Here is a 24,501-nt window from a genome sequence, read left to right as displayed (position 1 = left end):
AGTGTAAGTAATCACCTTTAGGACAGGAGAAATTAAAGAAGAAAACTCAAGGGGTAAAAATGACATATCTCAGTTACAACAGGACAGAGTGTCTATAGTGTTGCCAACAGTCTCAGTCCCATAGTGTTTGGATTCTAAAAAGGATTCTGACAGACCAAAAATCATACATGGTATACTGACTAGTTGTTATCGATGGATCCAGCCCCCTACTTTAAAAGGTTCAACATTCCTGATCCACAGTTTAGCAATGATTGTTATAATACATTTTTCACTCACCAGGCTGCTGATCTCTGTTGCAACCCATGTCAGCAAAATACTATTGTAGTTGCACAGTAATACACATTTGTCAATGTATTCTGGAAAGTTCTAAATCTGTTTTAATTTTTTTTAAGTGTGCTGGAATAGAGATGAAAGTACGGATTGACACTGGTTCTCGATATAATCTCATTTCATCTGCCTGTGTGGATAAACTAGGGTAGGTAACGTTGCAGCACTTTATTTAACAATTCTTTTGCTTGTATGTCTCTTACCCAATGGCAGTACTGATTCATGTTGCAGCCAAGAAACTATATGGTTTATTGGACAGAATTGTGACTTTTTTTCACATGATGGGATGAGAATAGCTAGATTGTGAATTTTACAGACATCACCACAGATGGTTGGAATAATGACATGTTCTGGCTGGCAGCCTGCTGGGATTTGTAAACAACTCAAGCAGAAATACATTCTTCAAAATACATTTAAAGGAACAATGCTATCTATAGTGTCTCAAAGACAATTTTCCACATTTGCTAACATTGTACAAGATGACATTGTAGAATGTGTGATGAATTTCTGTGGTGCAATAACATTGGGAACATTTTTAGAAATCATTTATTCCAAGCATCAGGGATTTGTGGGGAGGTGGGTGTGGAGGGAGGTGCGGAATGAATGGAAGCTATCGAAAGTTTGTATCAAGTGACCAACACAACAGGATTATGCCATAGGTTGTTCCTGGCTTTTCCATGAACTGAATTTATTAGAAAATTAGCATTTCAATCTGACAACTGTTTTAATTAATTTAAAAGTAAATTAAAATGAAATCTATTGATTAATGTATGCAGTGGGAACCTGCTTTGAGACTGAAAATTTGATAGTAATATGCAAGTTTTGCATTTTAATTTTATATTCTTGTGTGAATATAATACATTAGCAGTATTCTAAAAAAAAATAATATTCAGACATCAAGATAATGGCCAAAGCTCATTTGATAAGCATAAAAGAGATGTAATAAATCAGAAAATAATTATTTGGGTGGTGCAAATCTTGCATGATAGGAAACTACAAGACTATTCCAAGCAAATTATCCGCAATCTATCTGGTTGGTCCCAAAGAATTAAAACCTTTCAATCTCCCACTCCCAAAATGTTTGCCCAGTTGTCCCTTAAATTTTTCCACCCCTCCTGCCTTGATTGCCTCATGTTCACCTCTATCTGTGTTGAACAGTTAAATCTAAACAGGTTGGGCATCTTAGGTCTTGGAGCTTGAATTTGGGCTTGTTGGTTCTAGCGTTTGTCACAATATTAAACATATTATTGGGTTCAATTCACTTGTTCCCTTAACAATCTTGAATAGTGTCTCTCCTGAGCCTTCTCCTTGCCAGAGTAAACCCACCAAGTTGTTTAGCCTCCGTTCATTGCTCAGATGCCTTAACATAAGTATCAGCTCAGTTGCAGTTTTCTGTAATGTTTTCAAACAGAAGAAAAGAAAAGACTTGGAAGTGCAGAACTTCAATATTGTTGAAAAGAGAGACATGTTGCCGAAGCTTCACATCTTGCACTCATTAGGACAAATGCAAGAATCATCATTTGAAATTTGGCACAATTCATACTACAGGAGAAAGGGGTGCTGACTGGTTGGCAAGACTCTGACTGGCCAAGGCATTGCCACAGAGAATGCAACAGAGAACTATAGGCTCCTCAAGCTCAAGGGTAATTCAAAAAGCTGCAAAGTTTGAACATATTCCTTTTGTTTGCAGAGAACAGGTATATAAATGTATGTATGTATATATATTAAGCGTAAATGAGCCACATTACAAGCTCCACTGAGTATCTTATATTGGTTGTTAGTGTAGCTATTAGTGCACTCAGGATTGTTCAGCAAGTGTAACCCAATCACGAAATCTAACTGCAGACATTTTGTTTTGGGTTTTGTAAGAGCAGGCTGGTTGAGTACAGTCTGTACTCAACCAGTACAGTTACTGAACAACCGTAGGTTGCTATATAGTATTTTAAGCCTATGTAAATACCAAAAGAACATGCTATTTGATTCGATCAGCCAATCCTTGGGATGTACGGCCTATGTACCTGGCATTGCACCTGGCACTGAAATTCATACACAACGTTGTTCAATTGTGTGATAGGCCTGACATGCTCTGGCAAGAAGGGCGTGAGATTCCTGAGGCCATTGCTGGAGAGGGACATTCCATGGGCCAAAGAGTGCACAAAGGGAAGGGCCCTCCCACTGAGTCCTTTGGGAGGCTGCTAGTGTTTATTTGGTGGTTTCCCCAAATGCCAGAAGGCCCACCTGCTAATGGTAAAGTGCCAGCAACAATGGTCATAGGCCCTTAATTGGCCACTTATGTGGCTCACATGGCCTCCCGGACAGCTTCTCTGCTGCTGACAAAATGGCATAGCATGTAGAGCACTCCACCTCCCCACTTTTTCTCACCTCCTACCCAGTCCCCAGAGGGCTGGTCAAATTTAGCCCAATTATTTTGAACATTTTATCTTACACAGCACACACTTTTATGCTACAATGTACAACACAGTATGGAAAAAAGTAAGATGAAAGCAAATTAGGTTGCTTTTCTTAAATAAGCTTGGGCACTGTGAGGATGACGCAAGACAGATGCATGTGACATACCATGACAGCAGATCTCTTAGTAGTAGTAGTTACAAGCAGGCAGGCAGGCAGGACTGTGGAAAGGGGAAGTCTGTATATAAGAGCTCATGACTAACCATATTGGGTTGTGTCGCTTACATTGGCACATTCGAATTTGGCAATGTTACTTGGGAAATCATGGGTGATGTTTCATATTTCTGATGAAGATTTTGATAAGAAGAAATCACAGTCATAAGTGTAGCCCTGCATTCCTGTATTGAAAGTATAGCATTCTACTACACATTCATCGTCTTGAAACTGATACGTCATAGACATTTTTGCTCTGAATATTTTTAAATTATGCCCCATATATTTTTTTTTATTCGCTCATGGGATGTGGATATTGCTGGCAAGGTGACAATTTGGCCATTTGTTGCCCATGCCTTGAGAACATTTATGAGTCAACCACATTGCTGTGGGTCTGGAGTCACATGTAGGTCAGACCAAGTAAGGATGACAAATTCCCTTCCCTAAAGGCCATTAATGAACTAGGGGTGGAATTCTACGTGACTGCTGGCAGCGGGCATGATAGGTGGCAGTCACGGACAATATGGTACGATCTGGTTAATAATGACGGGAAGGCAGGTCGCACTTAGCCCATCAACAGTAGGCCGTGTTTCCCGCCAACGGCTAGCGGGGAGCTTATTGTAATACATCAGCATCTCATTAAAAGTCCATCCTGCCAGATTGTTGGACCCCTGCAGATTATCCGTCCACATTGGTGGGAAAGCACATCAACGTGTTTCACAACAGCACACAGGCAACGTGCACTTGGCGGCCTTCACTTTGGGGGAACTGAGGCGAGTGAACAGCATCATTTTCAACAGCTCTCCAGGGTCGCTTGTTGCTTTGCAGGCTTTAGGAGCGTGGGGGGGCCTGGATGAAGTGCGGCCCTGCCATGGAGTCAACTGTTTTTGGGGGGTGGTATCCAGGGACGACTGCTGCCTGGCCCCAGAGGAAACTGTTTTCAGGATGGGGCTGTCCAGGGGCAACTGCTGCCCTGTCATGGAGGTGACTGTACTCGGGACGGGGGTGTCCGGGGGCAACTGCTGCCCTGGCATTGGACCCCGCATGCAAGCAATCGAGGTGGGGGAGAACAGGGTAGGTGAGGGAAGTGGCCACGTATTAGGGACACCTGTATAAACTGACCATCCATCTGCACCTGAGACGGTTAAGGTGCAGCCACAGTGATATAATTGGAGTCGGGCACCTAGTCTGCCGGCCCACGCAAGCAATGCGGAGGCACCAATGTGCCATCCAGACCTTACCCCCCCAACCCCAGCACAGACTGCAAGTCTGCAACCGCTTTACTGAACCGCACAGCAGTTGGACTGCACAAGTTGTACAATCTCCTCGTCAATGCTGGCCATGTAGCAGTCACTGCTGTAGGCACTCACAGCCCCTTGCAATCTCAGCATCCCAGTTTGGACCAATGTTCCCCACGTCGCAGGCAGACAGGGCAGCCATGCAGCACACTCATCTGTGGCCATTCGAGGGGTGGCCAGCACTTCCCAGGAAGCGTTAACGGGCAGTCACACAGGGCCAGGAAAGGATGCTAAGTTCTCCCATGCTAACCATGTCTCTCTCTCTATCTCTTTCATGCTGCAGGGGGACCAGTCAGGATCATGGATCCTGTGACCTAGCTGTATGCCTGAAGGCCTAAAGAGAGTGAAGAAGACAGAGGAGAGAGTGACAGAGGCTCCTGGCCGTGCAAAGGCAGTAGCAGCAACCTCAGGAAGAAGGGACTGCTGGGGCTTCTGCGCACATTGCCCAGGAGCAACAGTGAGCTGTGGCTGGCTGACGCCTAGCAACATCACAGTTGTGAATGTTTGACTCCAGTCTGGCTTATGGCAGCACCAAAAGCCTCTGTGAGAATGCTCCTGTCATGCAGAATGCAGTGGGGACCTTAACAGTTGCTCGATCACAGGAGAATGATGATAACATGCAGTCAAGACGCTTCATGAATCCTCACGTTTCCTCTGTGAATGTCTGACTCCTGTCTGGCCGAGGGCAGCTCGCTCCATGATCAGGGCCATCTCATAGAGACACAGCCATGAAACCTTAGATGCATCCGATGCTGTGTCCACCTTCACCACCTGAGCCCTTCAGAAGCTGGTGCAAACATCAATTGTCACAGCCGCTGGTGCGATGGGGTCCAGCCCCACCTTAAATCTCCTGACAGCACACGGAGAGAATGCGAGAATTATATGGCACCTGCCCACTGCATGCTAGCAACAATGACCAGCACCACCGAGGAGCAGGCATCAGTAATGTTTCCAGGGAGTGTGAGGCTGGACCATCACTGTTGCCTGAAGGCTGCACAGAACACAGGGAAGAGGCGCTGGACTGAGACACCTGCATTTTATCTTGCACTGAAAGGTTTCACATCTGAGTGACAAGAATACTGCTCATCAGAACAAGGATCCACAGGCAGGGAGACATTCTTTGGAGTTTATTGACAATAGTGAACAGTATGTACAAGTGACCAACACCCATGCCCAGGCTGTGCAACTACTTTTTCTTAACTGCCCTAACCCTGCCGCTACATCTTGGTGCTCACCAGACCTCCACAGCGGAGGTGGAGGCAGCCTGCTGACTGCGATGCCCTGTCTGTGATGACTTTGGCGGGCGTCCTCTGGAGGGCTGAGACTTGGAGGGCCCCAGCCAGCTTTTGGTGTCCTGCTGTGTGGCAGTGGCACTCTCCTCGGCCTGTGAGGCTGGAGCTGCAGAGGTTACAGGAAGAGGGAAATTCAGATGGGTTGAACACTCCCGGTCACCTGGATGGATGATCCTGGGGTGTGCACATGCTGATCCTCCTCCCTATGGGTGCCTGAGAGCCCCTGGCTAACTCTATGAGGAGAAGGGGTAGCTAGAGTGAGATCGAGCTGCCTAGCACCCCTCTCACATACACACTGTTGGAGGCTAACTATGGCATCAGCGATGGAACTAAGCCTGCGCAGCAGTGCAGGAACGACGTCCTGGACCAAGGTCTCCATGGCAGCTGTCATCATGCCAATGTTTACCTCAGTGCAGTGCAATGCCAGCGCTATCAGCTCAGCCTGAAAACAGATGGACTCCTCCATCGTGCCTTGCAATCTGAGTGCAGTGGATATCCCTTCCTGATGTTCTCTAACTTTTCTTTGCAGCTCTAGCTACTGTGACATGACTGAATCCAAAGGCTCATCATCTGACTCAGACTCAACAGGTTCCTGGCCTCCAGCAGCCTTATGAATGCCAGGGACTTGAGAAGCCCCTGCTGCTGTCTGCTGTGGATCAAACTGTGCACTGCGCTCTCCAGTATGTGATCCCGTGCCTAATCTAGAGCTAGGTCCCACCGAGATGTGTGTCCCTGCGCTGTTGGAGGGTGTGGGTGAGCGCTGTGACGGAACTTCGAGTCGGGTGCCTTCAGATTCCCCTTTGGAGGTTTCTTCGGGGCTTGGTTGGAGGCCCTGGATCATGGACTCTGCCGGCTGTTTGGCAGATGTGCCTGCGAAAGCAAGGAGAGATAATTAGTGCATGGAAGTGGCCTGTGAAAGAGGACACATCACTCATGTCTGATGGATGTTGTACTGCGGGATCCTCACTTGGTATAGCAGCACTGGTCTCACTGTCAGCACAGGATCAGTCCAGGTCATGGCCAGCCAGCTGGATGGCTGTTTTCAAAGTCCATGAGGATCTTGATTTCGGGTATTCTGCGACCTCTCCCTATTGTTGTATGCCAGCTTGTCCTGCATGGATAGAGATGAAGAAAGTGTAAGCAGGATGCCTGCTGGGCCGGATGATGGACATGCCTGACCTGTGGAGGTGGTAAGTGGTCCCATGGATGCTGAAGACAATGAAGGTGTGTGTGAGAGGGCAAATGGCAATGTCCCTTGAACTGGCAGTGAGTGATGGCCTTGTGGATGTGTGCAGGGTTTGTGAGTCTGAGAGTTGAGAGTCACTTACCCTGGTGGAACATAGAAATCATTCATCCTCTTGCGGCACTGGGTAGCTGTCTTCTTCTGAAGGTAGTTGCACTGACCACCGCTGCCACCGCCTCCCAATCCAGATTGGTCATGTTGCTGCCCATCCTGCGGCCTGAGCGGGGCTACAGGACATCCTGGTACCCACAGCATCCAGCAGTCGCTTGAGGGACCTGTCATTAAAGCAGGGAGCTGCGGTCTTTTTCCCTTTGCTGGCCAATTCTCCCGGGCAGCAGTGGTAAGCTGGTAGTGTGCTGGTGGCTGCCTTTTAAACATGGCAGCCAGTGTGATGCAACAGTGGGGTGATGGCGAAAGGGCAAATGAGACCCCGCCCACCATGGAAATGGTGTGTTTCCCAGGAATGTATAAATAATGAGACAGGTTTGGGACAATACATTGTTTTACCCACCCGCTACCACAATTAGTGCAAACTCCACCCTAGATGTTACTTTTTCCAGATGACAATCAATGATATATGGTTATCATTACTAAGACGAGCTTTGGATTCCAGGTCTTCTTTTAAATTGAATTTGAATTCCACCAGCTGCCATGGTGGAATTTTGATCCCATATCACCACAACATTAACCTAGGTATCTGGATTACTAGTCCAATGACATTGCCACTACACCACTATCACTGTGTTCTGTAAATGTTATCTAACTCCCATCTTCAAAGTTACTCATTCAAAATCAAAACAAAAATATTTTATTTTTATAGGTTGAAAGAACTTGTGAAATCAGGCAAGCATGAAACTGAAAAAACAGGAATGCCGTTTATTTCAAAGGTTAAAGGCCAAATAGAAAATATTGGAATTGCTATAGGACAGCTCAATATTGAGTGTTCAGCAGCGGTAGTGGGTAAGTTTTCAGACTTACTAGAATTGTCATTTCTTAATAATTCTATATTTTTACTGTTTGGTTTTAAATTTATAATGAATAGATTGTTGTTCTACATCTACAACATAATATTCTAGTAATGTGGGTATTCAGCACAAAAATTGGTGCCAATTGAGTCAAAATTAACAATCTTATTTCAAGGTAAGTGGAATAATAATAATAGAAATATTAGATTAAAATTGATATACGCTTGTAGGCTGAGTATTCATCTACCAGATCCAGAGTATAAATGTTCTATTTCCCTGCATGTACAACTTGCATTTTAATGAGCACAAGTTACAAAAATAAACATGCATTCTTTTGGATATAGTGGTAAATGGGCTTTCCTTGAATAGACAAATGAATGGGAAATTGGAAATCGGTCAGTCCTCAATGACAAAGTTGATATTCTGATATCTGACTCAGGCTGATCTGTAGTACACCTATATATTTTTCTTTTCCCACCTATTTCCATTTTTAAAAAATTTCCATCCATTGTTTTATCTCTACCTTTTAGCCTATTTTGATCCCTTCCCCCACCCCTCCCCCACTAGGGCTATCTGTACCTTGCTCGTCCCACTTTCTACCCTTAATGTCACCATTAGCACATTTCGTAGCTAATATCACCACCATCAACACCTCTTTGTCCTTTTGTCTATGACATCTTTTGGCAATCTCCACCTATCACTGGTTCTCTATCCAGCTCTACCTGAATTCTGGTGAAGAATCATACGGACTCGAAACGTTAACTGTATTCCTTTCCGCAGATGCTGTCAGACCTGCTGAGTTTTTCCAGGTATTTTTGTTTTTGTTAAAGGAGTAGACATGGGAATTGGAATTCTCTTCAATTTGCTCCAGATAATCCTGCAAAGTAATGACCTAACAGATAGACTACTTCGTGACAGACAAGTTGAATAAGTTGCTCTGTGCAAGTAAGTGGCATAGTTTTAACTGGTAAAATTTCACCTAAGCCCTTAGGTATACTTGGGAGTCATTAAACTTTGGCTTCATTTTCTGAACTGAGGCAGGTTGGACATGACTGCTTAACCAAACTTACTTTTGTGAACCTACTTATGTGAATTTCTCAATACATTCTGAGGGGATTGACTTCTGTTCTACTGAGATGCTCAACTGACTCAAATATCGTTCAAGCAAGGAAACAATGTGAAACAGATAAACATTACAGGGAAAAAATGGCAAAGTTCTGCTCAGGCTGAACTCGAATTTAAAAATTAAATTCATGTTTCCCTGAAGGGTCAGTAGTGTAGTACGGAGCCATATAGACCAAGAAATACCCATTGTCCATTCTTGGTTACAGTGAAGTTGTTGCAATTGACTTGAATGTTGTGACTGGGGTGGGGTGTGGAGTTGACAAAGGTTCCTGCTCTTGATCAATGACATCTGTTGGAAATGTTTACTTGTGAGTATTAGTTAGGGGAAATAGGGGTTGAATATGATGCTCTGAAAACTTACTGACTAGTCACACAAGTGACAAAATGGCCATTTATGTGAGGCATTGGATGGCCACCAGCACTTGTGAAATGGCACTTTGCAGAAAAGCAGGATAGTGAGAGATAGTTGGAGTGGAAAACATGTAATCAATGCTTTCTTTTAACTGCCTTTAGTGCTGAAACATACTACAGAAATTACCTTCCATGTCTGGAAGCAAACAGGTGAAGAATTGTTTAATGCAAGTTATTGCTTCAATGTAAATGCTAAAAATTTATTTTTACTATACACTTCATTTTAAAGTGCACAAATATAACAGTCTTTGGTTGTACTGAGCAGTAGTGTTTTTCAGTTTATAAAGACAACCAGAGTATGATACTATGGATAGAAATTGTTGTAACTAGGAATACTCATAATCAATTATTTTAAAACTGCTATAAGGCATTTCACATTGAATTATTTTCCTCCTTGGCAGATGATGAAGATGAAAAAACTCTTTCCCTTGGGCTGCAGACTTTGAGGTCTTTGAAGGTAGAATGTCACAAATCATTATCATATGTGTTCAGAAGAGAATTTTGCGCATGATTTTCCCATGGGCTTTGGGACACCAAAATTTGGACTAAATGTTTGGATTCTGGGTTCCTGAACCCATACTTGCTGGCAACTAGACTGGTGGAGCTATTTTCCTGAAGGTGAGCTCCTAATCAGCTGGCCAGCAGCCCTGAAGCCTTGGCAGCCCTACCAGGACAGATAGCCTCTGCTGAGGCAGGTCAGAAATCAAGAAGGCCCTTAACATAGATGTGCCTTTGGAGGGGAAGTTTAAAAAAATCGATAGAATTTTCCTGATGCTGTGGTAACAGGTATGGAGGCAGGGGAGTTGGGAAAGTAGTAGGAAGCCATGTCAGGCATTCCTACTGCCCACTGAATGGACATGGGCAGCCAATTAAATAATTAAGGCCCCAATTAGGGGCGATTTAGAGGACCCATCAGCATTCTGCCAGCAGCAGAGTGGCCCCCACCACTTTGGGACAGGCAGCCACCTCAAAGGAGGTGCCTTGCCTGCGGCAAGCTGGGGGTGCCATCGGAGCTGGAAGCTTAAAGCCCCGCTGATGAGCCCACAGAAGAAAAGGCCCCAATGAAACTCCCTCTAAAAAAAATTTGATTTGTTTTACACCTCCGAAGGCTTCTCCATTTTGAGATGCCCTGGCATTCTCAAACCCACCTCAGCAAAGTCTACCACTCTCGGGGAGGCTGCTGAGATTGTAGAGCCTTTAGCTCTGATGGCCTCACAGTGTGCTGCAGGGAGGCCACCTCCATTAAGCTGGCAGCCTCTGCATGTGGTGTTGGACTGCGCTTCGGCCAGAAAAATGCCCTCTAGGTCGCCATTAATTGGGGCCTTAAGCATGCAAATTGGTTGTCTGCCTCCATTGAGCAGGCAGTTGATCTGTCCCCCCTGGCCGCCACTGGGGAACATTTCTGGTAATGGGAATGCATCAGGGATTTGTCCTAATTTTTTTCCCGGCCACCTAACCTCCAAACTCACCCCATAAGGCAGGAATATTCTGCCCTTTGTGTCCTATTTTCGCCTTCAGTAATGTCTATTCTATTTTGTCCTTAGTGCATCATTGACATGGAAAAGCAATATTTAATTCTTGGAGAGAAGGAAAAAGAGGAGATTCCATTTCTAGGTATTGACAATATTGAAGATTGGTAAGTACAATGAAAATTATTCACTACCTTGCATTAATATAATTCCTTATGTCATTATAACGTGAATTCTATATCTAAGATAATTGTTAACAATCCAGTGTGCAAAAGCATGGGAGTATTTGAATTTGATTTGAACTAATTGAGTAATTAAAGACAGTGATGATAAAAAATGCAGGAAAGTCTTGCACGTTGAGGAAGAATGAGCTGATGATAAGCCCCTATTGTAGCAGAGGTGGTGCAAATTCCCTGAGTTGGAGAAAGATTTTCGCCTAGCTTATGTTACAAAGTAATGTACCACTAGCAGGTGGCTGACCATTCCTTCCTCCTGCTAGCAAAACTGCCCTCTTCACCCTGCTAATGGTTTCACTAATGGAAGAAAAGAAGCTGACCATGACAAACAGGAAAGGAGGATGTCACATCCTGCGAATAATGATGTGAAATGACACACATGGACAGGCTGATTGGGGTATGGTGCAGAAAGAATGGGAGGGTGCACACCAATATGCTTATTGTAGGAAGCATACAAGGGGGGCATGCCTGATTCAGAAAAGAGCACATAGAATTGCTTATCAGAAGCAAACATGCTAATTGCAGAAAGAGCGCTTGTAGGTGTGCTTGGTGTGAAATGGCACTCTCAGAAATATTTACGTGAATTCAATAATAGTCAGACTAGATTTCACTATTCACTACTGCCCTAATTTGAAACATTTACTGTTTAAACAAGTTTTTTTTTAAAGGAGATGCTTGTGTTTTTGTTCTTTAAACTAATGAAATAATTATTGTCTTTCTAAATCCAGCTCTCCATAAAATACAGATGAAAACTGATGCTGAATTGAGTGGCAAAGATAAACAGCCAATTACCAAAATGTGCTTCAGTGGTTAGTGCACAAATATGACCAAACATACAATACACTGCTTCTTAAACTCCATTCCACTCAGCTTGCTTCTTCTGCAGTGTAACTGTCCAGAATTAACACTTTGGTTGCTGAATTTCCCTAGCATTTTGTTTATCGTATGAATCTAATTTTGATTATTTAATACTTGCATACAGGGTACAGCACTAATTGTACAAAGAATATTTTCCTGTACTTTGTGTAAAAATGGTGTATTTAATTTGTTTTTAACGAAATAATATTAACATTCTGTTCTATGAGTTAACCTTTATTCACCTGTGCACAGTGTGAAAGTGAAGGATTGACTTTATTACTCCTACTCAGACTTGTGATTCTGGTGTTGTTTGTCTATAGTATAACAAATAGGTTGTGAATAATTTTACATTTGTACATTTTGTGAAGTTTTAAGACACCTGTTAAGATTGTAAGCATCATCCAGATTACGCGTGAGAACTACATTTGTGCGGAATTCCATGCCTTGAGCATTGAAAAGCCTTTTCTGCTTTCAAGATAAGGCCCCATTTCCTTCAATGGTCTGTACAAAACTGGTTATCCATACTTGCTAAATGTTTAATCTTATAAGGTATGTACAGATTCGTAGATCAATTGTTGGTGTAAAATAACATAACAATCTAGCTGCATATTTTGTTTTTAAAGAAGTATTCATGCTGTCCTTTAAAGAGTTAAGTGATGCATCTCTATAAACTGCATTATCTGGGGGCCTATTCAATTAATTAACAAGAATAATGCATACATAATGAAGTAGGCACACTGCTGTACAGGGGTAGTTATACAGATAGCAGTAATCTATTACCTTTGGTAGATCTTGATCGCCTCTGGCACTAACTATGAATTTAGATTACCCCATAAATGTAGCAGTGCAATAGCACAGTTTGCTGGTATGCATAGTACGGTAGCATGAAGGGAGGGGAAAATATGGGCTTCTTTCCTACAATTCAGCACATAGTAATTTTCTGATCTTTGGTTGTTTGTGGAAGTCCTGAGCAGAACCAGACACTTCCCGACAGAGAAAGTGGGGAATTCAATGGATGAATCATTCCCAAACAACCTTGTTCTAATACTGGTCTAAAAGAGGCATTAACAAAAGCTAGCAAGCAAGCTAACTACCTGTCCATCCTTGGAGCTGAAGAAAGTTGAGTAGCATTGGAAAGAATGTCAAACAGAAAGAAATTAAAGAGCAACAAAACAACTTCTACTCCCAGACACCTCTCTCTCCAGTACCAGGTTGGAGCTTATTGTGAATGAAGTGAGCAAGAGAATGTGTGGAGCATGGAGCATAGAGCATGCTTTAAAAAATTGATAACATTAGATTCCTTGCAACAAACGTTTTTTAACTAAAATACTTTGGGTCTTTTTAACGTGTTTGTGAGTGGGAATATGAAAAGATTGGATTGACTTCACAATCAAAATGAGTGGTGTACTGCTACAGCAAATTGTGGTTGTATTTGAAAATGCTAAACATTATAAATTCATAGCAGTTTTGGAACTCTGCTCAAGTATGACAAATATTAGAATTATTTTGTAATTCTGTACTGTGAGGGGGGTTTAGTCTAGATGTTAGCTACTGGAGCAAGTACTGATTTTAAAAAGGAGCAACATGTTACAATGAATTGTGATGCAAGTTAAGCTGCTGTAGGGATCAGTCTTTATTTCTCATCTATTACTTCATATGTTCTTAGCTCTAAATAGAAACAAGAAGGCATTTTTCCTTGTTTTCTGATGGAAATTGGAGAACGAAATGAAAAATTACAAAGTAAAAAGGGAGCTTAAGAAAGGTTGGTTTAAGTGCAGGGAAGTAAATAAGAAATTACACATGCATATTTTCAGTTGTCTGAAATAGGGAAGATAAAAGCAAAGTAATTTAACAATGAGGCTTTTTAATATATTCTTTGTAAATCTCACTGAACCAAACATAGGTCAGAACTTAACGAGGAGTAAGTGGCTCCACCCAATGTCTAGAAAGTCAGGAACAAGTTCATCTCCTATGGCTCTGGAAGCCATGACTCTATTTTACGTGGCCCAGGCAATTAATTGCCTGAAGTTGTTACTTCTGCACGAATGAGGAAGGGTGGCTCTAAGAGCTGCTGGCCAATCAGAGAACCGGCAACTCTTCAGTCACTTCAGTACCAGTGGGAGGTGGGTGTCAATCATGAAGGCGGGCATTCCAACAGGGCAGCCCTTGTCCCCTCTGTGGGGCACAGGGTGCCCAATCAAGAGGGACATGCCACCCTCTCCTCTAGGCAGGCAGTAAAGGTATATGGCGTCCTTGCCATATGGTGTGGCTCTCCCCTTACTGCTGGTATAACACGAGAGGAGGTGGGGGTGAAGCCTTTAAGTGGCTATTAACTGGCCACTTAAGGGCCTTAAAAGGCCCAAGGGCAGGCAGACAGCCCACCACCTACCCCAGGGGAGGTGTGAAGACGATGGGCATGATGCCCCCTGGCCAGCGACCCACTTGCCAGCCTGCTCCCGGTTTGGTGGGGCTGGTGTGTGTAAACTTCTGGTCATAATGTCATATTATGACTGAAATGTTGGAAATGTTGAATGATTTTCTTGTATTTCTATATTGAGAGGATGATTGTCAGTGATTATTGTGTTTTTAAGATGGGCTAATTTTGAATTACCCTCAGACTGTGAATTAATCAGAACAATATACATGGCTTCTCCAATTAGAATGGGCGCTGATGAGTCTGGTGCAATTCATTATTTGATAATGCAGCTTTTACTCTTGATGGGGGTGTTTCTGACACAAGATGCTTTGGTCAACATGTGCAAATACATTCAAAGCTAACAGCGTTCAGTAGAAGAATCTATGTTTTAGCAGAGTGCAGTTAAACTTTCTTATTAATTTGTTCATGGGATGCGGGCATCGTTGGCGAGGCCAGCATTTATTGCCCATCCCTAAATCCCCTTCAGGAAGTGATGTTGAGATGTCTTCTTGAGCTGCTGCCACAACAGTGTTAGGTAAGAAGTTCTAGGTTTTTGATTGAGCGACAAGAAAAATGATTTATTTCCAAGTCAGGATGGTGTATAAATTTGAGACGAACTTGCAGATAGTGTTGTTCCCATATGCCTGCTTGTTCTTCTAGGTGGTAGAGTTTGCTGTAGAACAGGTGCTTTTGAAAAAGCCTTGGTAAATAGCTTAGTGCATCTATTGGATGGTACACATTGAACTCACAGTGATCCGGTAGTGGAGGGAGACAATGTTTAAGGTGTTGGATGGGTTATCCATCTTTGTACTGCTGCTTTGTCCTGGATGGTATTGAGCTTTTTGAGTGTTGTTGGAGCTGCATTCATCCAGGCCAGTGGAAAGTATTCCATCACACTCCTGACTTATGCATGTAGATGCTGGACAGGCTTTGGGGAGTCAGGAGGTGAATTACTCTCTGCAGAATTCCCAGCCTCTGACCTGCTCTTATAGCCACAGTGTTTGTATGGCTAGTCCAGTTAAGTTTCTGGTCAATGATGGCCTTCAGGATGGTGGTGGTATTGCCATTGAATTGCAGTAATTAGATTCCCTATTGCTGCTGATGATCATTGTCTGGCATTTGTGTGGTGCAGATCCTAGATGTTATCCAAGTCTTGCTGCATGTAGACACAGACTGCTTCATTATCTAAGGAGTAGTGAATGGAACTGAACAATGGACTCATCAGTGAACATCTCTACTTCTGATCTTATGATGGAAGAGAGGTCATTGTTGAAGCAGCTGAAGATGGTAGAGTTGAGAATACCACCCTGAGGAACTCCTGCAGCAATGTCCTGGGACTGAGATGGTTAGTGACCAACACCCTACCATCTCCCTTTATGCTAGGTGTATGACTCCTGCCAGAGTTTTCCCCTGCTTTCCATGAATTTCAATTTTCCTAGGGCTCCTTAACGTCAATATAAAAGCAAAAAACTGCAGATGCTGGAAATTCGAAACAAAAACAAAACTACCTGGAAAAACTCAGCAGGTCTGACAGCATCTGCGGAGAGGAATACACTTAATGTTTCGAGTCCGTATGCCTCTTCACCAGAACTAAGGAAAAATAGAAAAGAGGTGAAATATAAGCTGGTTTAAGGGGGGATGGGACAGGTAGAGCTGGATAGAGGGCCAGTGATAGGTGGGGATTGCCCACCTCCCCTTAAACCAGCTTATGTTTCACCTCTTTTCTATTTTTCCTTAGTTCTGGTGAAGAATCATACAGACCTGAAACATTAACTGTATTCCTCTTCGCAAATGCTGTCAGACCTACTGAGTTTTTCCAGGTATTTTTGTTTTTGTTTTGAATTTCCAGCATCCGCAGTTTTTTTGCTATTATCTTAGTGTTTAATTGATTGCCACTTCTCTTCAAGGAATGCCTACCTTGAAGATGTATTGCTCTTCTCTCCGACAGGATTTCCGTCTCTCTCTTTTGCCCTGTTCACCTTCATTGCTTTCCATTTCTCTCCTGGTGTTTGACAAGGTGTTTACTAAAACTCACTAAACTAATATCACCACCATCAACACCTCTTTGTCCTTTTGTCTATGACGTCTTTTGGCAAAATCCACCCATCACTGGCCCTCTATCCAGCTCTACCTCCGCCAGCCACCGCCCCCCCCCCCCCCCCCCACACCCCCCACCCCCACCCCCACCGCAGATGCTGTCAGACCTGCTGAGTTTTTCCAGGTATTTTTTCTCCTTAATGTCAAACTCAGACAAATGTTGTTTTGATGTCAAAGGCAGATGCTCTCCCTTCATCTTTGGAATTCAGCTCTTTTGTGTATGTTTGAACTAAGGCTGTAATGAGGTCTGGAGTTGAGTGGTCTGGTTGAAACAAACTGAGCATAGGTGAGAAGGCTAATGATATTGTTTCATAGCACTGTCAATGACACCTTCCTTCACTTTGCTGATGATTGAGAGTAGACTGATGGAGTGGTAATTGGCCACATTGGATTTGTCCTGCTTTTGGTGGATAGGGCATTTCTGGGCAATTTTTCACTTTGTTGATTAGGTATGAATTTTTGTAGCTGTACTGGAAAAGCTTGGCTGAAAGCATGGTTAGTTCTGGAACACAAATCTTCAGCAGTACAGCCATGTTGTTGGGCCAAAGCCTTTGCTGAGTGAGCTCAGCCATGTCTTGGTAATATGTAGAATGAATCAAATTGATTAAAAACTGGCATCTGTGATGTTGGGGATCTCAGGAGAAGGCTGAATTGGATCATCCACTCAGCATTTCAGGCTGAAGATTGTTGTAAACATTTCAACCTTGTTTTTGCACTCGTCCTCGATTTCATCATCATTGAGGATGGGGATAAGCTGTTTAACGGTCCATCACCATTCCCAATTGGATGTGGCAGGACTTAGAGCTTTGAGCTGATCCATTGGTTGTGGTTCTGTCTAAATCATTCTGTATCCATTGTTTAGCATGCATAAAGTCCTGTGTTCAACGGGTTGGCATCACATTGCTAGGAATGCCTGGTGCTACTCATGGCATGCTCATCCACACTCCTCATTGAGCCAGGGTTGATCCCCTGGCTTGATGGTAATAGTAGAGGGATATGCTGGGCCATGAAATTACAGATTGTGGCTGAATACAACTCTGCTGCTGATGGCCCACAATGCCTCATGGAGGCTTAGTTTTGAGTTGCTAGATCTGTTCTGAATCTAGCCCATTTGGCCTGATGGCAGTGCCACAAAACACAACAGAGGATATTCTCAGTGTAAAGCCCCTCTCCACTAGGTCTGTGCAGTGACCACTCCCACCGATATCATCATGGACAGATGGATCTGTGACAGGTTGGCATCTGAAGAAAAGGTCAAGCAGGATTTTCCTCTTGGTGTTCTCATCAGCTGCTACAGGTCTGGTCTGGTGGCTATGTCCTTCATGGCAATACCAGTAATGGTGTTACCGTATAACCATTAAAAACCACTATGCTACTGTACCCTAGTTACAATAAACTTAAGTTTAAACAAGTCTTATAGTGTTACCATAGTTCTGGCTGAAACATTCTATCCTTGATCATTCAATTTAAAATATATATAGGGCACGATTTTCACCCCATCGGGGGTGAAGTTGAATGGTGGGCTGAATTGGCTGTTCTGCGACAAACATTTAAAAAAAAATCCCTGACATGTCCCCTGTCACATGAGTTGGGACATGCCCATAATTTTTACAAAAACTTTAATAAAATTTTTAAAAACCTACATGAAACCTCATCCCGCCCGTGGATGAAGTTTCATGCTCTCCCTAATTCCCGCCGGGGCCGCTGGCCTGCCCAGCAACCTTAAGGTTGGACTGGCAGGTCCATTAATTAGATAAATGGCTCTGCCAATGGCCTCAATTGACCACTGGAGGTCGGCAGGTGCACAGCTGATTTTGCTGCACCACTGCCTACTGGAAAATTTAAATGGGGTGCGGTGACATCAGGAGTTCCACCCAACATCATCGCACGCCATTTTAAGCATCGGCGAGCAGGCCCCGCCCCCCCCCCCCCCCCCGGCTGGCAAAATCCTGCCCATAGTCCCTTACAAGCCAAGAGAATAAAATGACAGTATGTGGTGCATCCTTTACACCATGCTTAGCTTGTAAGTCAGTGGGATTGTTGGATGAGGGGTTAGTGGAATGTGCGAAAAAGGATTAGGTTTGAGAACATTGCCATCTTCAATGATTCCAGCCTTGCTGCTGACCGCAGCCTCAGCAATGGTGTTTCGTTCTTCGGTTATTTCCAACTGCTTCTGATTATGTGCTACTTTGCCCTTCAAGAGAGAGGGAAGTGTATCAGTTAGTATTGTGGAATCTGGGTAATGTGACAATCAAAGTTGAATAGCTGACTGTATGTGCAATCTGTGTGATTTGATTGTGACGCTTGCATCACTGCTAAGTGTGTGTGTGTGGTGGAGCATGTCAGATGTGAATTCTGATTCATAGAGATTGTTGGTAGATGAGTGATGGAGTTGTGGAGAGTTGAGGAGTGGGTGCAGCTAGCAGTGCAGTTGGTACGATTGTAATTGAAGATGCATTCATGGACCTTGACTACTCATGCAAGGTCATTGAACTTGCTGCGCCACTGAATTACAGGTCCTCAGGACTAGACTCCTGACATTGACTATTCTGACTGTCTGTTCCCACTGCCTATTGATCATGTGTCTGCAGGGCCTCTAGGAGCACATCTCTTTTCCACCGCCTCCAGTGCAGTGTCAGGAAACCTTGGAACCAGCACTCTCCCAAGTTATGCTATTCTTCATTATTTCCCAGGTCAGATTCACATTTGCATGACTCCCAACACCTGCTCTAGCCACAATGCATCCCCTGTTAGGAGGTGCAGGATAGCTTTAAGTAGTGCAGGCCAGTTTTAGGAGGTGTGAGGGAGTTATGATTCTGAGCCGCCTGCTGATGAGTGCCACTCATGAATAGTGTGGTTAGTGTTTCATGCACGCAGCAATCATGCTAATGAGCAGGCAGCAAGAAGCCATCAGGCTGCCTGCATTTTAAACAATGGGTGTGGGTCAATCATGCACTGTGATCCCTCAGCCCGTTGTTGATGGTTAACCAATTTAGCTCCCCTTGTGTATAAGTTACCCACAGCAGTAAATGCTGGATGCTGGAAATCTAAACTGAGAACAATTAAACAATGCTGGAAATACTCAGCAGCTCAGGCAGCATCTGTGGAGAAAAATGGTTAACATTTCAGGTCGAGATGACATTTCATCAGAACTGAATAAAGATAGAAATGTAATAGGTTTTGATCTGGGACAAAGGGACAGGAATATTTCCTGTTTGGTTTATTGGCGATGTATTGTGTAGTCAGTTAGCAAAAGCTTTTGGTTCCATTGTTTAGTAATAAGATTTATATAATATGTGTGATATTTGGTTCACATTGGCTGTTACTAATCTGCATCTTAGCTTTTTGACAAATTCAATATCTTGGCAGAAAGACTGGAACTTATTTACGGTCTGAATAAATAATACCTTTAGCTTCTGACTGTACCAAATGTGTCATTGCATTGTCATTCCAATTTGCTCTCGTTAGGCCCTGGTTTTTGAAAATTTGAACCTTTGGACCTCAATATTAATCCTCCAACCACAATGAGTGGTTAAATTTAGGGTTAAACCCTAAAAATGCTGAACCTGTCCTTAATCTGCCATGTACTGTTTTAATGATGGCGACAAATGAGGCGTGTGAGTGTCTCAGTTTGGAGAGGCGAGGCAATTCATTAACATATATAAATCAGCCGCCCATTGTGCAATTGGGAGCCTCATTTAAATTTAACCACTGCCAGTCTGATCTCCTCGCGCTTAGAAAAGAAAGCAATAAAAGGGAGGCAGGAGCTGCTGGCTTTAGAAGATCAAATGCTTTTAATAGCACTCTTTGTGAACCAAGAGGAGGGGAAATGCATCCCATCACCCCATCATTCTGTCAAATGCAATCTCTCCATAGCCCCCGCCAACACTCAGACTACAGCCTGCTCCACCATCTGGTTGCATCAGACATTACCAGCCATAGACTCTTGCCGCCAGTTTTCTTCCCAGGTAGCCAATCAGCCAGTCAAACAGATTAAAAAGATGATGATGAGGTTCTACCATTAACTTCAGCAGGCACTCTGCACCCTTGGCCTTGCCAAGTTTTTCAGCCGCTTTCAGTCTCCTCCACTCCCTCTCAAATCCCCATAAACTTTGGTGTTTTGGTGTGTAGTCATCAACACCACTTCCTCTGATTTAAACTAAAATCAGTGTAGAAGCTATTGCTGGATGTCTGTTGTGTGTTTCAAGGCTATATACAGTATAAGCTGATCATTCGCCAGTACACTTGCCAATTACAAAAGTATTGCTTTTAATATATTAAATGTAGGCTACTTCACACATATGGCAGGTGAAAGCTTTGTCAACTTAATATTCACAAGTTGCCTCCAGCCCCTGTTAGTACTTTTCAGTTGATTAACTCTATCCCAAAGACACACAGCACTCATTGAATTACTTCAACATGTTGTAGCAGTAAATCAAGTCCATAGGGGTCTCCAAAGCAATAGGCAGATTTGCAATGATCCAGAGATGAAGATCCAGAAAAAATCCACAATTTTGGTCTTTCTATACATCAGGCAGCAGTTTCACTTCGTTTTTAATAATGGGACAGTAGTGCCAAGACTAATGCGTTCGCTATAAGTGTTGGGCGCTATACCAGCTTCTGATGCTGTGGAGCTGGAATAGCAGCTATTAGTAAAACAAATATAGACTATTTATGAGCAGATCTGAGTTTTTCCAAACCCAATGACTAGCACTGTACTTTGTTTTGCAAGATTATCAATTTTAACCACATTTGACTAATAATAGTTGCCGGTAAGTAAGTTCATAGAGCCACAAAGTTTAGTGACAGCTTTTTCTTTATTTTAGTCGTAATATCAAATAAGAATATAGAATTCAGTTGAAGTCTCACCATTAATCAGAATTTTCCTTACGGCAAATAAAAAGTCTTACAAGTGAATCCCTCCATATTATTAACATTTAATCTAAGCAGAACATCATGCACATTGGTGATGAGACCAGCTGTAGTTTCAGACTCATTATTAGTGCCAGTCTTTTTCAATGTTAGCCTTTTCTATTTGTAACAAAAACAAAATATTTTATGGTATAGGGTTCTTTTTGTATCTGGAACAGCTCTGATTTTTTTTGATAGAAAAAGTCTACCTTTGTATGTTAACTGTACTCTGAAACCAATAATTCATGCATGTTTTGGCAATTCAGTAAGTTCTTGTAAACAGTCCTGTTTGAACCCTTTTTTAATGTTTCTATGTTTTTAGCTCTGATCAGTGATGTCACATGATTGTGTATGTTGATTAAAATTATTTTACAGCATGCCATGAGTGGTTGTTTATTTATTTTAGGAATATCTAATGACTTATCATGAAAGTAATGTTTTATCAGCATTTTTATTTTATTTATTTTATCAGCACAGATGCCACAATTCGATCATTTTATTTAGGAATGGATATCTATTTCTTGAGTTGCTCAAAATTAAAACACATGTCACAGGGTTGGCTAATTTGTTTTAGGGGGAAAATTAAACTAAAATATGGTGGGTTTGGGTCCAAGGAGGAGGGTTAAAGTATTAAAATTCAGATTCTAACTCAAACCTACCTCCAACCCACCCACTTCCAGCTTTAACTGGGTTGGGATGGTGGGTGAGTAGCTAGCACCTTTAATATTATAATGAGGCTGTGAGTCAGGTTTTGCAAGCCTCAGGAAACCAGGCAGCTGCATCCAGGTGAAAGCTTTCCAAAACTTAGAGCTTATCATAGTTAGTGTGTTGATTCTGGGAAACAGCTAACTTTCTACTTTTGACACCCAGCATCCCCATGTTACAATGGCTTGCAGTGGTCTCACAAGCAGCATATGGAGGGGTGGGGTTTAGAAATTAAATGAAGGGATTTATGGCCCTGATCTTGGCATACATAATTTTCAGACTGTATTTCTGGGGGCAGGGGAGAGGGCTTGGGAAAGACAAGCTTGTCAGTCAGTCTGGCTTCTGGGAAGGAAACTTATCGGTGATGTCACGTGCACACTCCAGAGTTAAAGTTCCATTGAGTGTGGAGAAATTGTGGCTTCTGGGTTATCTGGGCTTTCCAACTCTGGCTCCCAGTGGGTCAGGTAGGTAAAAGACCAGGGGTAAAATCTTTAGCTCAGCAAGCAATTGCGTGCCCGATCTGACCGAGTGTAAAGTGACATGTGATGACATCAGGCATGTGTCCCAATGTCATTGTGCACTTGTGTGATATTTTGGTCGGTGGGCGCATGCCCGCTGACAATTAAAAGGCCTAGTAAGGCCATTAAAAAGTTAATTAAAATAAAGTTTTCACTGGTGAAAAGGCCAAGCAGCCTTGCACATTTTTGGAAACCTCATCCATAGGCAGGATGAGGTTTCCAAAAACAAATAAAAATCAAATAAAAACTTCATTTTTTTCATTAATAACACTCCCTGCTAGTGTGACAGAGTCACATGAGGGGACATGTTTCATAACATTCATAAAATCTTTAATTTCTTTTTGGAAATCAGTAGGTACTGGCACTCGCACACATGTATGAAGTTGCACTTGGCCCGCTCGCCCTCCTCCCCCTGCCTGCACAGGCAGCACTGAGCACTGCCGCTCTCGTTTCACGCTGGGTGGGCCTTAATTGGCCTGCCAGCGTGAAATTGCCTTCCGGGCCCGATTGCAGGCAGTGGTCGGCTTCTTGACCACCCCCACTGAGCCAACATGCCAAGGACAAAATTCTGCCCCAGGCCAGAGATTATGTGGTAGCTGAAGATATACACACTGCAAATCTGAAAATGTTCTGCATTTTGGGTGGTACAAAGCAGGAAATTTGGGACAGTAAAGTTGGTTTCAGCATTTTATGTCTTGGGTAAATGAGTTTGTTGGCTAACTGAACTCTAATTATACGCTTTCCTATGTTCCCTTCAGTTGCTGCTTGCAATCAATAATGGGGAGAGACTGACGTAAGAATAAATAGTGATGGTTTATTGAGACATAGGGCAGAGCACCAGGTCATATGTGCTCACTCAGAAACCTCCAGAACTAGACTTTACAGTTCCCAGTTGCCTGAGCTGTACAGTGATTCATCAGTGCTATCACATGATCAATACACTTGCATTCTCTTAAAGGGACATGGTACCTTACTTTACCACACAGCGCCATTTGTCCCTGTAGGATTTTAAGACATTTGCGCTACAACTGCAGCATTAGTAAGAAGCAAATTCCTTTCCATCAGTGCTATAGTTGTGGTGCAAAACTGGTCAGGGTCCCAGCTGACTGCAGTCTGAAACAGAATGATACTCCCTGACAGAGTAATTTTAAATGTTTACTTTCAAAACAGACATTTTGGCATTGGTGTCAAGAAAAAAATTGTTTTGTGCCGATGCTACAGATGTTGTAGCATAAATACAGCCTGAGGAGATGCTGCAATTACAGGTCCTGCACACTCATTGGGTAACTCATTGGGTTTGATCCTGTTCTTGTCAACATAAGTACATAGTGAAACATGAACCTACAACATGACTCAGGAGAGAGGGCTATTCCTGAGCCAAAGCTGACATGGGAGGTAGAAATTCATTTTACATGGTAGCATATAACAGGCGGTAATGCATCAGCCTTCAACGATTTCAATGGAACTGAATATTTGATGAGACAGCTATGGCGAATGTGATACTGTCTGCTTTGTTCTAGCAACCAAGTTGAATTTCTACTATATACTGTAAACCAACAAATTTTATTGTAATGAACTATAATTGCATTTTGTTTCTTAAAGGTCCAAACAAGCAATGCAGCTTTAACCTTGAACATAGAGTTTGTTTTCATCTTGTTGAAGTTTTAAGTATTTTCATCTATTTTGACAATGATTTAAGTCTTAAAAAATGTTTGAAATGCTGCCCTGCACTCAGTTACAAGAAAACAACAGTGAATTTGTATAGCACAAAATGGAACATGAATTGTATGACAGGAAATAATTAAAGAGTCCTTAGTCTGTCATATGATAAAATGGTGGGATTTAGGTTAGTGCTTGGACAGGGTGGCATGAGTTTCTGTGAATCAAACAATCACTGGATATGACTGGTTTAGGAGTTTGCATGCCACTGATCATTAGCTCAGCAACATAACTATTGCACACAACTTAAAGACAATGGTTCAGCCTTCCTAATGTTTACTTAGAACAA

General features: G+C 42.8%; 1 protein-coding gene across 1 annotated transcript in view; it reads left to right on the top strand.

Annotated features, from left to right (window-relative positions):
• LOC121282826 (nuclear receptor-interacting protein 3-like) overlaps positions 1-24,120 on the top strand; it is a 28,772-nt gene extending 4,652 nt beyond the window's left edge. The window contains exons 3-7 of the mRNA XM_041196642.1: positions 393-475; positions 7,603-7,742; positions 9,685-9,740; positions 10,828-10,919; positions 24,096-24,120. Coding sequence (XP_041052576.1) covers positions 393-475; positions 7,603-7,742; positions 9,685-9,740; positions 10,828-10,919; positions 24,096-24,120 — 396 coding nt within the window. The remainder of the gene's footprint in view (positions 1-392; positions 476-7,602; positions 7,743-9,684; positions 9,741-10,827; positions 10,920-24,095) is intronic.
• The last annotated feature ends 381 nt before the right edge of the window (positions 24,121-24,501 follow it).

This window comes from Carcharodon carcharias, chromosome 10 (genome assembly GCF_017639515.1).
Source record: "Carcharodon carcharias isolate sCarCar2 chromosome 10, sCarCar2.pri, whole genome shotgun sequence".
In the NCBI taxonomy this organism is placed as follows: domain Eukaryota; kingdom Metazoa; phylum Chordata; class Chondrichthyes; order Lamniformes; family Lamnidae; genus Carcharodon; species Carcharodon carcharias.
This window is presented reverse-complemented; position numbering and strand designations above follow the sequence as displayed.